We start from the raw sequence: 14,225 nt of genomic DNA, 5'->3' as shown, positions 1-14,225 counted from the left end.
TATTGTAAATAATGATAGAGATTTCTATTTTCTATCTCTTCTTCATCATTATCAGGTATCTATCAACAAATTTTAAACTCTGCTCCCTGCCTACAGTGAGAAAGCTTATTGAACTTATTAAAGAAATATTTGGGCTTTCATAATATTTTGTTTTCGAATCAGTCTGACTTTCAGACATGGCTGTGACTGTGTCTTCCCGTTTTAAAGGCTTTTATAAAAGCCTTTAAAACGGGATTTTATTATTTTATAAAAATATAGCTAAAAAATGGGACAACAGGTGGCATTTTGTGGCATCAACTTCAGCATCAAAATCATCATAAGTCTCCCCATGCCATTCTTTTTAAGTAATGGTGGACAAACAACTCAGTTACCGGTGCTGTCTTCTGCCCCTCTAGCCACTGTGGTCCTTTCACAAACATTTAAATTAGTGTTGAATAATTTAATGTAAGAAAATAACATGACTGGCACTTTGGGCCAGCCCTTTCTGTTGGTGAAAGAGCACTGGCCCAGACAGACAGAAGTAATATTGTTTATCACCATAGGCACCAGGCAGCCATGTGAAATATTTAATCAGTCAAGGATTATATTATTTACAAATGTCTCTAATGATTTAGTTGAGTGAAAGTGAATGCCTTAACTTTTCAGAAAGTTTGACTTGTTTAAAAGAAGGGATTAAACCTTTTAGTTTCGGTTTGTTTTAGCTAAAGATGATTTTGGGGGAATCGTTTTGGGAGTGAGAAAAAAACTGAGTTAACTCATAGTAAAGGAATCTGCCTAGACTTCCAATAAACTGGAGAAGACTATTAATAACAAACAGTTAAAGACGGAGCTTCCTGCTGCTCCAGCATTACTTCTGGCTACACAGAGATTACGCCCAAAAATGGGTGTGTCCAGATAATGGCTATTGGGGTGTTGCGATGCTCTTCAGTTTTGATTTGGATCTAGATGTCGCGCTTGACAACGGTCACTATGGACACATAGCATGTCGTAGGTGTGGAGGGAAAGCGAAACTAAACTTTTTGCTGGAAGATTGTTAAAGAATTAGACAAAACTATCACGAGATACAATGTTCACCAAAAACATTTACCACAAATTGATAAATCTTGGTCTCTGTTTGACATGTTAATCACCATTTTAAGTTAACTTATGATTTACTTAGAAAGCTTTCCAAGTGTCAATATTTTCCCATTCTGATTATTTTTAGAATTGAGTGCTTTGGCCACGTTTGACACTCTGACCAGAAAGACACTAAAAACCTAAGCAGCACTGCTTTAAAAATGGAACACAGACGGCACAGATTTTCCATGTCAGGTACCAGAGCAGGTCTCCCTGATGGGCAAGATGTGTGAATAGAGGTGTGGTGAAAGGCACCGCCGCTCAGGTGATACCCTGAGGCGCTGTCGAGGGATATGATCACTCCTGAAAGTGGCGGAGAGGAGGAGGTCAGAGTCTGAGTCAGGGCACCAGCTGCAGTTTCTGAGATTGGCTGCAACCAACTGCAAGGCGCAGATTAATGACAGCCCTGATGCTCCTGTGCCTCTCTCACAGCAGAGGCGACAAGGCAGGATGATAACGCTCCAAACATCTTTATTTCCAGCTCTCATGAATGTGTCTGCTGTGGAAGTGCCTCACATTATCAGACCTGGCAGGTTTGTGAAATGGCATTTAATTTGAACCGTGCTTATCTGCATGTTTATTGCATTTATGGCAAGAAGAAAGTACACAACTGGTCAATTCTGAAAGTAATTTAATCAATTGTTTGACCGTCACCTGGTTCTTAATTAACTTAAAACACTATGACACTCTTGACTGAACCAAAAAAGTAATGGTTTGTGATTAACTAAGTACACCCCAAAAACTCAAAAATGTGCATAACAAAACAAGAAAAATGTGCATAACAAAACAAGAAAAATGTATATTGGTGTCATCATTACATATTTTCATGTACTTTTTTTTTAATAAGTACATAATTTTTGCTAATACACCAAGACACTACAACATCAGTAGGTACCTGGCTTGACCTGATAAATAATATTTCAGACAGATGTTCACACTTATTATGAGCTTCAATGTCATGTTAATTTTGGGTCTTCATTAATGTATTTGAACTGTCTTTTTTCAGGGTTCAGTGATTGTGTCTCCTGTGGAAGTACCTCACATTATCAGACCTGGCAGGTTTGTGAAATGGCATTTAATTTGAACCGTGCTTATCTGCATGTTTATTGCATTCATGGCAAGAAAAATGTACACAACTGGTCAAACATTTTTTTTAAAACAACCATTGGGTGGAGAACTTTGACCCAAATACTAAAACTGTTTTTGGGTTTGATGAAACAGGCTAAACCATAAACGTTAACTCCTCTGAAAATTTCCAGAAAAAAAGGCTTAAAACCAGGTTCACATAAGCGAAAAACCAAAATGACATATGCAAATTTTGATGTCATTGAGTTTGCCTTTAGACATAATTATAATACAAAAACTGGACTTTGAAAGTTTTAATTGACCTCAAATATCATATGAATGGACAAAAAAAACATTCAGAACTGATATTATACAGCTTTTGATACTTTTGACCACAGCACTGTACTCAACACTCTAAGACAGATCAGTCTTTCTGGAGCTGTCCTTAAAATGTTCAATTAATATCTCAGCAATCTTTGCAAATTTAGAAAATTGTTCAAGAGACTGTAACAATCTGAACTACAACGTTCCATAAGGCTACATTGTAGGCCCAATCTTTTTAACCTCTTTAGCTGTTGCTTCTGTGTCACTTTATAGCCACACTGAAAGCCTTCAAACTGCATTTTAGATATTAAGTCATGAGTTACACATAAGCTCATTGAACAAGAAAAAAATAAATGCATTGTTTAGAGGTGCATGAAAAAAATCTGGTGTAAATATCTTGTGATCTGCAGAAAAATGTACAGAAAGTACCAGTATATTAAGGCCATAATATGTAAATCAGCTGTCTGCTAATTAAACTGTAGCAAGTAAGTGGCAGCACCTCAAACTTTTAGATATTTCATACTAAAATATATAGAGGAGGAATATAACTCCATGTGAACAAACATAATACAATTTTTTGAAAACATAGAAATATGCCAGCATTGTTGTAAACATAATTTTTCAGTCCCCTGTCACTACAATACTGCCACTGTAAAAGCCACCGACAGAACTGTTAGTCTGTCTGGGCACAAAGACGTTTGTCCTGCTCTTTCCTTTTTCTTTTTTTAAAATCCCTAATCAATGTCCTGCCTCAAAGGGACCAGGGAGCTGTTTAATGGTTCCAAAGAGCGGAAAACAAGCAGAGAGATAGATCAAAGCACCTCTAACACAAGCCAGGTGCAACACTGTGGGATCAAACATCTTATGTGTGACGACTTTAGCAGCTGTGTACATAATTCACCAGGTTATTCTTCAGGCTAATTAGAATTTAACAATTTGAGTGAAGGAGTCTGGAGTCCATTTAAAATCTAAAAGCGACTTCTTAGTGAAATTGCTAGTGCAAATATGAACTTGCCTGTCGGATACTTTTTCTAAGTATCCAAAAGACGTAAAGACCATGTTCTTACATCTCTTTAAAGTTTGTTCTTAGGGAGATTAACAGTCATACAATTATCCCAATCTTATGTGTAATATTTTATCTGCTTCGTCTGATGGTCAGTCGTTGGTTAGGGACAACCAAGGTAAGAATTGCAGTCCCGAGTCTACTTCTCCGCACATATATCCTTAAAAATCCAATTTCATCAGAGAATTGTATTGTTATCATCCTACAAAATTTTCTTCATGGAACTGTTTATGAACCTGAGCTGATGCAAAGTGATGCAGTCAAACAGACTGGAGTTTATTGGTCATATGACAGGGCTGACCTTTGGTTTGTGAGAAGAAGCGCAGCAGAGGTCTCTCTGAAAGCGACTCCCGGAGCGTGCCTGGCTGGATGCTGATCCTTTGTGACAGCTGTGGAGCTTAAAGGTGCGGCTTAGCTGGACTGGGATGCCATTTCACACACATGTGCACAGGCTCCCACATGTTAATTCAACACTTCATAGTTGCTTTGGTACCTGCTGTGTGAACTCTTACAGTTAATATAAGAAAAAGAATGAATGGTGCACACCAAAGAGTGAGATTGAACTTACCGCAAATAACTAACTAAATGATTAAATAAGTGTGTCCAGTCTGACTGTTGTGGAAAATCAAATTTCAGATTTTTTTTTCACTGTTATTTTGGCACATGCAGCTGTAAATTAATACACATCTACATGGTCACTGCTCTCACAGTGTCTGAGTGAAACACTCGCACCCTTACATTAGTGGCATTTTTTGAATGTCATCCTGTCCGACTTCCAGTAAGTCACACATGACTTGTGACGAACAGTACTGAAGATAATTTAGACAGAGTGATTGATGCCCTTTTTGAAAATATTTAAAGTTATCTGTATTTTTCTGACTCACTGCTTTAACTACTTTCTCTGTGTCCTCTGCTAAATGATAGATTTGTCCCGTCAATGCACCTTCTTATCTCTACCAACCAAAGTCTCCCCTATAAGGAACCTGTCTATAATAAAATATCATCGCCTGCAGTAATTGGCCTGCTTGGCATTTACCCGATTCTGTAAAAAACAAAACAAAAAAAAAAGATTTCTTTTACATTTCTTGTACTTTTCTTAGGAAAAACCAGAAGTGTGATGAGGATCAAATGTATGGAAGCAGGTGATGTCACTGCAAAGTAACCTCAGGAAGAGGCGGGCGATAATGGAGCCAGCCCTGAGGGAGGAATAGCTTGCAGCAGCATTGAGAAGCAATTTGAGGTAGCTCAATAAGTCATGACCCTGCAGAGGTTTTATCATACAGCACTCAGCCTTACTTTCATGTGGTGTGACACAACCAGGAGGTGGACCATTAGGCACAAATTCCCAAGGTATGGCATCAGATTGGAAACAGGGAAGACATTACTCAACTTGCAACACTGCAACAAACTGATTGGAGATGTTGTTCTTGTTGTTAGCAGATTCTTTAGCAAATGTTTAGGAAGGCAAACTTTTTTTTTTTTTTAAATTGTGAATTTTTTATTTTATTTATGAACTAACTGTATTCTAGATTACACATACGTGCAATTCTTCACATTTTGTCATGTTGCAACCATAGATTTTAGTGTTATTTAATTTGTTAGACTAAATAAAAAATAGTGCATAAATGTGAAGTGAAAGAAAACATAGATCTCAAAAATCTGAAAAGTGTGGTGTCCAATGGTTTTCAGCCTTCATGTGTAAAATTCATGTTTGCTTCAGTTATAGCAGAGGTTTTTGGATAGAATTAAAATTATTTTTTTAATCTATTCTTACTTACAAAATATCTTTAAGCTCAGTCACACTAGATGTTGGACATATGTAAACATCAATTTTGTAATTTTTTTCACAAAGCTTAGATGTGGACTTTGACTGGGCCATTTTAACACATAGTTGGCCTTGAATCTAAATCAGTGGTGTCTAAATGTTTTTGCCACTTGGACCAAAATTCTCCAGTTTAAAATATTTGCATATTTGAAAATATTTATTTAATTTTTAAAAAACGATTTTCCTTATTAAAACTACTTGACAGTGGTTTTCATCTTTGTATAAGATGATCATAAAATGCCAATAATACACATTTCAATTAATGATAATACATGTGTAAGAGGTTAAGGAGAATGAGTACACTTGCATGGCACTATTTGTGCCGGTGGCTGAAACATTAAACTCAAGTTGCAGATTATCGGTGGTGGTGGTTAGCTTGGATAAAGTTGATCGGTACAGTGACTGAGTGCACCTGACAGCGGGGGCACAGGAGAATAGCGCCCAGACAGGTAGGACAGTGCTGCTTGGCAGCCAGGTCCGAACTGTCACTGCCTATTTCTACAGTCAGGAATGAGGAGCGCAGTTCACATCAGTGTATCTTTGCTCAGCCAACGGATCAGGCCAACTCGCAAACGCTGGAAAGAGCTTTCAGAAGCATCATAAATATTAATTGGGTTAATTTTGTGTTGCCACAGAAGTGCTGCCTTGAGGTATCACACTGTCTATTCCACTCCATGTGAAGGGAAGTGGTAGAACACCAGAGAGAGAAACCTCTACTCTGTGTCATCCAGGTCTCAGGAGAGCAAGCGACCGTCATGATGGTGGCAGGAGGCACAGAAAAGTTGTGCCTTTGTGAACCTGATGTCAAAATAGGACCATCTCTTCTCCTCATGGTCACTTGGACTCCTGCTAAAAGTTATTGCCTCTTTTCAGGTGTTTCTAGCACTTTGAACTGCAGGAAAGGAAAATGTAATTCTAGTATCAAGGAAAGGAAAGGTCAGATGAATGCTTAAATAGTGGCATGAAGGGGGTTGAGAAGTTTTGCGTGGTGGATATTGAATGAACAGACAAAGAACTGATCTTCAAAAGGAATACAGGTACAGCTATTTAACAACATCCATCCACCAATCACACATGCATAAATACAAGTGGATTTTTTGTTCTGGCTGCATTTAAGCCAACATGTTTTCTTTTCATAATGTTTGCATTTCTGTTTACAGCATGTGAATTTTGATCAATTTTGTGCTCTGAGGTTTTAAATTAGTTGATTGTCCTGCGATTTTCTTCTTCAGAATATTAGTTTTAGAGTTAGCGCTTTAAAATTTTTCTGCACAATCCAAACACAAAACTTTAAATCAGCTTAGCAGTATAATGGAAAGACAAAAACGCAAATCAGGTGAGGAGTTAATTAATGTAACTCCGTTTTTCTGTCAAATATCTCACTGATAAAGTCACATCTGTGCCACAAAGTTCTTAACTATACCCAGTTTTGTATATTACTACGATAGATTCAGTATGCTCAAGCTTAAAATTAAAATAAAAGGAGGCACAGAAAGCATTTTAGGCGGTCATAAGTTTATACAGCTTGGATAATGTGGAATTCTTCAAGCATAATGAAGGACAGATTCCAGATCAGACATAACTTCCCAAATCTGTATCTCCCATATTTAATATCTATCTTGACAGCTTCCAACATGGATGTAAAAACTAAAGCTTAAAAAACAATATGATGCAAATGATTATGATCTTTTAGATAAAGGATGCTCATTATTATTGCGCTTATGCCCTTGAGGCTGCATAACTACAGCTTTATTAAGAGGAAATTCAGCATCCTCCCTATTGGAGTAGAGCACCACACAGAGAAGGCTGTTTAGGAGCAGATGTAGCTACCAGGAAGCACCGTGATTGGAAGGTCAATAGACCCTGAAACACGCTTACACAAGAATTGGAATGGATTACAGGGTCAATATCACATCATCACAGCTATTATTTCAAAGTAATGAACACTCATTATGCATTTGCATGACTGAAGGGAATAATGAGTTCCAAGTGTCTCACTATAAAAAATATATATAATTTGATTTAGCAAAAGCTGCCGTACGCACAGAGCTATTTTTCTTCATTACACACAAAAACCTGATTAAGTTGAGCGGGTGGGCAAAGAGGAAGGAAAACACAAGTTACTAATCTTCTTTTAAAGCTGTACATTTGGAACGATTCTAACTCCTGTAGAAACATGGGTTGTAGTATAGGTTTCATTGGAATGTTTGTTGCTTAAATTTTTTCAGTAATTTACAACATCTTTGTTTCAATCCAGGGAAACAAGGAGAAACACTGAGCAACTTAGCAAGTAAGGTATAAACAAGTAAGGTAGGAGGTGTATTTTTTACAGAAATAGACAAGAGGGTGATAATAAAGTAAAAGTATTTGTAATTAAATGTGGTCTTTTCCTCCAATTATTAATTGTGCCCAGACTAAAATACTTTTAGAAAAGAAATCAGTATGTTGTGCTAGAACAACAAAATATGTGAAGACGTCTTACACATCTTTACCAAAGGTGAAGATGTGTGAAGATTTACCTTTTGATAAATGTGTGCAGAAAGTTCTTCCTGGTGAAATGAAGTCCTTGAATGAAAAAATAAAAAAAAGGTTGTCTAGATGGAAACATCCAGCGGCTCACAAGTCTGTCTGTATCCTCCTGACTACCAGGGAAAAAAATATTGTCCAATCACCATTTTTTTTAAATCCCACATTCTTTGTAAGGTAATAAAAGGTTTTATGCACTTACTTTGTCTCTTCCCATAAAATGTGTTATTACTGATGAACACAATTTTTATGTATTAGAAAAAGATACAAACAAAAATCCCACCCCTTCAAATGTGGTATCATTGAAAAGCCCTAAATGTCCTCTCCAGATACCAAAAGGAATTAATTCAGTAGAATGCAGGGAGTGGGAGATATTCAAGTTTAGAAATGTCCTCTACAGAGGACAAAAATGAACTACTGGTAGTCAGGAGGGTATGACTCAGCACTCATTGTGTCTTCACAGATATTGAAGTCACCCGTACAACCTGCGCTAATGCACCCACATACTATTGTGGATACTGGCTTTTGAACAGGGCACTGATAACAAGCTGGATGCTCTGCCTTCCTGCAGCAGGGGCTCAGCATCCTGGGTTTCTGAAAGAATTTTAAAGTTTGGACAAACAAAGGGAAGGAAGGCTGGATGGCTGGATGATGGACAGATAGATGAAGGGAAGGAGAGCTGTACAGAGGGATAAATTGATGGACAGAGTGACAGTTGGATAGAGAATACAATCTTTAAACACACAAATATTGATGTATCCTATTATGTTGTTTCATACTCACCTGGACCTAAAAAAATTACTCCATTTAAACCATATTCCAGACTTTTATTCCTGTCTCTGATTATAGTAGCAGTGATGGACTGTGTTTTCCTTAGTTCTGTGATTACAGGTACACTTAGGTAAAGTCTTTGCCACCACAAGAAGAGGGACCCTTCTCAGTCTGAGTGGATGCTGCATTGATTTTGTGTCTTTATGGCTCAGATACAGCCACAAAATAACACACACACACACACACACACACACACACACACACACACACACACTGTGGCTTACAGGAAAGTATTAAAGGCAGCATGGTTCAGATGTTAAATCCCTGGGATGTTTCTGTGTGAAACAATCAGCAGTACAACACGGCCGTGACTCATCCTCTGAATACAACTGAAGGCGCAAGGTAATAAAAATTAAAACCTGAGTGTGGGGATTTTTCAAAGCTTGACTTTTAAGACTTCCTCTTTCATCAACAGCTAATGCAAACTAATTTCTTCTGCTCTTCTCATCCTTCTTTTCAACTCTATTGAAAATATTATTACGGATAAGTTTGTGTGAAATGACAATTCCAGCTTCACCGGCTGCGATGCCAAGCGAGGGAGCTAAAAATATGATGCAGCCACATAGATCTCACACCACATTGACTGATGTGTCTGTGGCACCGCAGCCCAGGAGATCAGTTGTGGGAGAACAGGAGAGAAACGTGGGGACTGAGTGTGGCTGCCTTGCTGCTATTTGGGGCTTTTAGTCACTATCCAGTTCATTGACCGGGCTTCTGCTCAGCAGCCAATCATAAGACAGCAAGTGGGGACCTGAAGCCTGTTTTAGCCCGCAATCAACACCCCACAGATGCTGTCATGGTTGAGCACAGTCCACGGACAGTTGGCATGGGATAAAGTGAGCTGATGCCGTATTGCTCTGCGCTACACTGCTCACATACGTTTTTTTTTTCTTTTTTTACCTAGACAGCTGGTACATGCTGAAGTAGTGAACAGTGATTTTTTTTTTTACGCCCCTCTGACCTGTAACACTCTCTGCCTTTGGGAAGAAATGTGAGAACACATGGCTACGTCAGGCTTTCGAAACATGAATTTTTAATAGCCTGACTAGCTGTTTTAGATTTGCACAGAGTAGCAGTCACAGCACATATCTGAGCATGTTGGAAGGAGAAGCACATAGGCGTTGCTGGGCACAATCAGCTTGTTGACAGTAGGATACAGATGGATGATGTTAGTATCTCCTGAATTTCACAGAGCACCGGGGTGTGAAATCTTTAAGATGACAGATCTGACTGCATCACACTAAACTAACCTTCTACAGCACACACTATGTGTGAAATTGAGAAAATATGCTTTAGTAATAAAAAAAATAAAAAATCTTGTCACCACTGTTTCTATTATTATTATTATTATTATTATTATTATTATTATTATTATTATTATTATTCATACATCTTTTAAGTATTTTAAGTATTTCAGTATTTGATGATGACTCATTTGAGGATATGTTTGTGATATTTTGTTTGTTGACATTTAGAGCAGCCTAATATATAAAATCACAATATCACAGTGTGCCCCAAGGAGTTCGTGAATCATTGTTTTATTTGTTTTTTATATTTCACTTATCACACGTTCAAACTCTGAGTGTCTACAATATGTTTTGGCAGTAGGATGGAATTGTTGCCCACAGCTTATATAAACTTGTTATGTATGCTTTTAATGTATCTTACATTTTAGTATTCAAGGTTTTTGAGTCTATGTGATGGCACTTTGGTTCTTGTGATAATGAAAGGTAGTTAATTAATAAATAAAGCTGGATTGGATATAGATTTTAGTAATTAAGATGCTGATGAAATCTCCTCAATTGATCTCCTCATTGCAATATTCAACAGTGATATTCCGAGTGCATGTTTTCTTAATATTTTCAATTCAAGTTGACTTATGCATTCCTTCAGCATGAATAACGATAAACATCTAGCAAAAAAATAAAAAAATAAAATAAAATATCAAGCTCAGTAAATCACATATGACAATCTTTCAGTTTTGCAGATGCATTAGTGTTTTCAGAGATGCTGCAGTTGGATGAATTTACTCAAACCCCAAAATTGATGTTCTGCATTCCAAGTGTGGAAATCTGTGGAGTGATGAGTGAGTCACATTCTTGCTGTATTTTCAGTCTCACTTGCAGCGGCAGAGTCATTGTTTTAGATTGTATCCGTTTCTTAAGCATCAATACAAGGATGTCCAGTGTGGGCCATGGCAGTTAATTTTTCAAAGCTGTCAGACAGAAGGGGACCTTTGTCAAACATGACACAACAGTCAAGATGAAGGAAACGGGAGAAAAGAGAGACAAGATGAAGGGCATTTTAATGAATGTAAGCTGATTCACTTTAACTTTTGTATTAAAGCACAGGTGGGCAGTGAAGCATAGCAGCATATTGGCCTGTGGCTCCTTCGTCACCGCATTGACAAGACAAGTAATTTCTGACGCTCCTGGGGAGCTGGCAGCCAGGTGAACCCTGGGGCAGAGCACGACAGATGTTTTGACAGAAGGAGTGAGGATGTGAAAGGCTCCGTGAATCCTCAGGTAGAGGAAATAAAGAAATTCTAAGATAATGAGGTTCCTTTTCTAAGAGGCATTTGAATAAAAAGGTTCTTATAAGTGCTTCCGACCTATATCTGCAGCTTCTATGTAGACATAATTAAAAATGTGGAAGAAATGTCAGGGAAGCGGCATATTTTCAAACGGTACATAATCATGAACTTTTCTTCTCTCTTTGTTTTTTTTCAGCCTGTTTCAGGTTGGCCAATGTTTAATTAGATTCAGAAAAAGATATGCTAAGAACTGTACTGTTATGTGCTGGTAAATGTTGAAATTGATGCAACAATATGTGTAAATTTGATTTAAGTTGATTTTAATTCACATTTCTGAGAAGAAATTGTTCAATTAAATTGAACAGCTAAAAGACAGACATGAAATTAATTAAATTTCAAGCACTTTTTAAGATGTACAAACAAAACAAAACAATGAAATTAAAACATTGTATAATTTTTTTAAGTGATTTTAATTCAGTTTTTTAATTTATATATTTTCTAAATTGTCCCTCGACTTAAATCAGTACTGATTTCTCAATCTTGAATTATCTTTCTGAATATACCTTCCTCGCCCCAAGTTGTGATGGGTCCCCATTTGTCAGAGGATCACAGTGAAAGACTCAAATAAAACATTTTACATTGAGTAAAGTGGCATGGAGACATTTTTCTCCTCCAACGGCAACAAAGGTGTCACAGTTAAGAAGCTGTCAAGGTTGCTGGAATGTTAGCATCAATGCTAAACCCGCTCAAGTAGGACAAACACTTACATTTTCTGAACCAACCTGGAACTATATGAAAAGATAATTGCGTCCTAATTTATATGTGACTAACAACATTTAACTCCTGATTTAGTCTCTTGTCTGGAAAAATCTAAAAGTCACCTAAAAGACCCTGTCTGACAAGATGAAGTAGGCAAAAACATCTCAAAAGCAACACATCCTTCCACAAGCTAAATAAATTTAAGAACAGAAGAAAAACAAGTTGTCAGTCTGGAAATAGTTAATGGTTCATCATGAGTCAACAATAGCAAAGAGACTAGCCAAAATTAGCATTCATGAGAGAGTCCTAAAGTTTTTGTAAAATTCTTGAAGTTGTTAACCAGTTATTCAATTGAAACAACTAGAAGGGCCAGGCTGCTTTGGATAGGTTTTTTTTCCCTATTAAAATAAATTAGAATGTGCAAATTCCTTTTCTGTATTTATTCTGGTTATTTTGTCTATTGCTGTTATTGTTATTATTATTCTGAATGATTTGAAACTTTTAAGTGTTACCAAAAATGCAAAAAAACAGAAGAACTCTGTACGAGGAGGAATACATTTTCACGTTGTTGTGTTTATGAGACACATGATGAATGAAAGTAAACTATTTAATTTAATTCCATTTAAATTGTTGAGACAGGTTATCAAACAATGTAAGGACGCTAAAAATTTAAGCTTACAGACTAACAAGATTGATCCAATTAACATAATTGTTACATGTAATATTTATTGCCCTAATATATTACTAATTATTACTAATTTGTACAGTGTAGATTATGTCCAAAGGGAGCCCACACAAAAATGCTGAAAGTCAAGCATGCAATTTGATTCTAATAACTTTTTAATGACATTTAGAAATCAGTAGAGGTTTTAATTTGGAGGTATTTTCCCTTTCGGTTCTCAACCACATTCCCACACGTCGTTTCTTTTTTTAAACAAAATGTTTCTTGGGGGATGACTTATTTTCCTCTAAATTAACCCCTCAACTCCCGCTCCCCCCCCCAGTACAATAAAACTGATAGAATTGAACAAAAACTGAACTGTAACTCTCAAAGCAAGATGTGTGAACGAATATCAATTAAGAGGAAAAGAGTCTTTAATTACATTTATTATTCAGCCTTTCATCATTTCTGCGAATTAGTACATATTTTATTTTTGTCCGGAGTCTTGCCCATTGTATGCCAAATAGAGCAAAGACGTTCAACATTTAATTCCCCCCTTGCGTTGGTAAAGCAGCAAATGCGAGACCTTTGCGTCAGACTGATGCTTTACAACTATTAAATGAGATCAGTGCGTGATTGGACACTTAACTAAAGAGGATCTCAGCGCACTTTCCCTTCTCTGAGACTGTTGGCATTAAAAAGGCCACATGACTAAAGGTGAGCAGCTGTGCGCCTCAGTCCCCATCAGTGTGCCCTTACAGACAGAGCGCTTCTTTCAGGTTTTTATAAACTGTACAAAACATAACAACAGGGCCTTGTTTTCGGGGCTGTTGATCGTCGCACCCTCTCCATCTGATTCCAGCACCAAGACTGCCAGCGTCCTCCTCGTCCATCAGTAGGCTCCAACAATCACCGCCTCCGCTTCTTTGGAGGGTCTTCTGTCCGTCACCAGAAAGTTTATCATCCCCTCGGACTTTATGAGCAGGTTGCAGCCCAGGAAGAATATGCCAAACACCACGGTGAGGGAGAGGACGCACATGACGGCTATCTGGACCACCCGCATGATGAAGAGGCTCCTCTCGTCCGGAGCCGCGGCCACAAAGCCGTTGTCAGTCACCACGGAGGAGAAGTTGCAGCAGAAAAACTCTTCTGTCTTGTTGAACAGCGCGCCCTCAGTCTGGTTGAACCCGGTGTTATTCATCTCTACTTTGGCATAAAATATTTAAAAATAAATAAATAAATAAATAAATAAATAAATAAATAAATAAAAATAAAAAAATAAAACTTTCCAAAAAATAAAGACAAAAATCAAACAGGGGAGAGATGATGTCCCGCAGCAATTGTCATCAAGTGAGGAGTGAAGATGAGGAGCGAAGTTAGAGAAGTTCCTCCGGATCAAGCAGCGCCCTTCTGGAGTTTAGAAAGCTGCTTTGGAATCGCATTACTGGAGATCCGGTGCGCTGCGTTGCCAGTTTCAAAGCGGAATGAATCCACACACCCCGCGGTTAAATAGCCAGACTGC

The 14,225-nt window shown here is 37.6% G+C and overlaps 1 protein-coding gene across 1 annotated transcript in view; it reads right to left on the bottom strand.

Moving 5' to 3' along the window:
* Positions 1 to 14,225, bottom strand: part of rprma (reprimo, TP53 dependent G2 arrest mediator candidate a) — an 18,054-nt gene extending 3,829 nt beyond the window's left edge. Inside the window, exon 1 of the mRNA XM_016680806.1 lies at positions 13,146 to 14,225. Coding sequence (XP_016536292.1) covers positions 13,596 to 13,904 — 309 coding nt within the window. The 5' untranslated portion in view covers positions 13,905 to 14,225 and the 3' untranslated portion in view covers positions 13,146 to 13,595. The remainder of the gene's footprint in view (positions 1 to 13,145) is intronic.

Source organism: Poecilia formosa, unplaced genomic scaffold (assembly GCF_000485575.1).
Source record: "Poecilia formosa unplaced genomic scaffold, Poecilia_formosa-5.1.2 Scaffold257, whole genome shotgun sequence".
Taxonomy (NCBI): Eukaryota; Metazoa; Chordata; class Actinopteri; order Cyprinodontiformes; family Poeciliidae; genus Poecilia; species Poecilia formosa.
The sequence above is the reverse complement of the archived record's forward strand: the minus strand, read 5'-3'. Positions and strand labels throughout refer to the sequence as shown.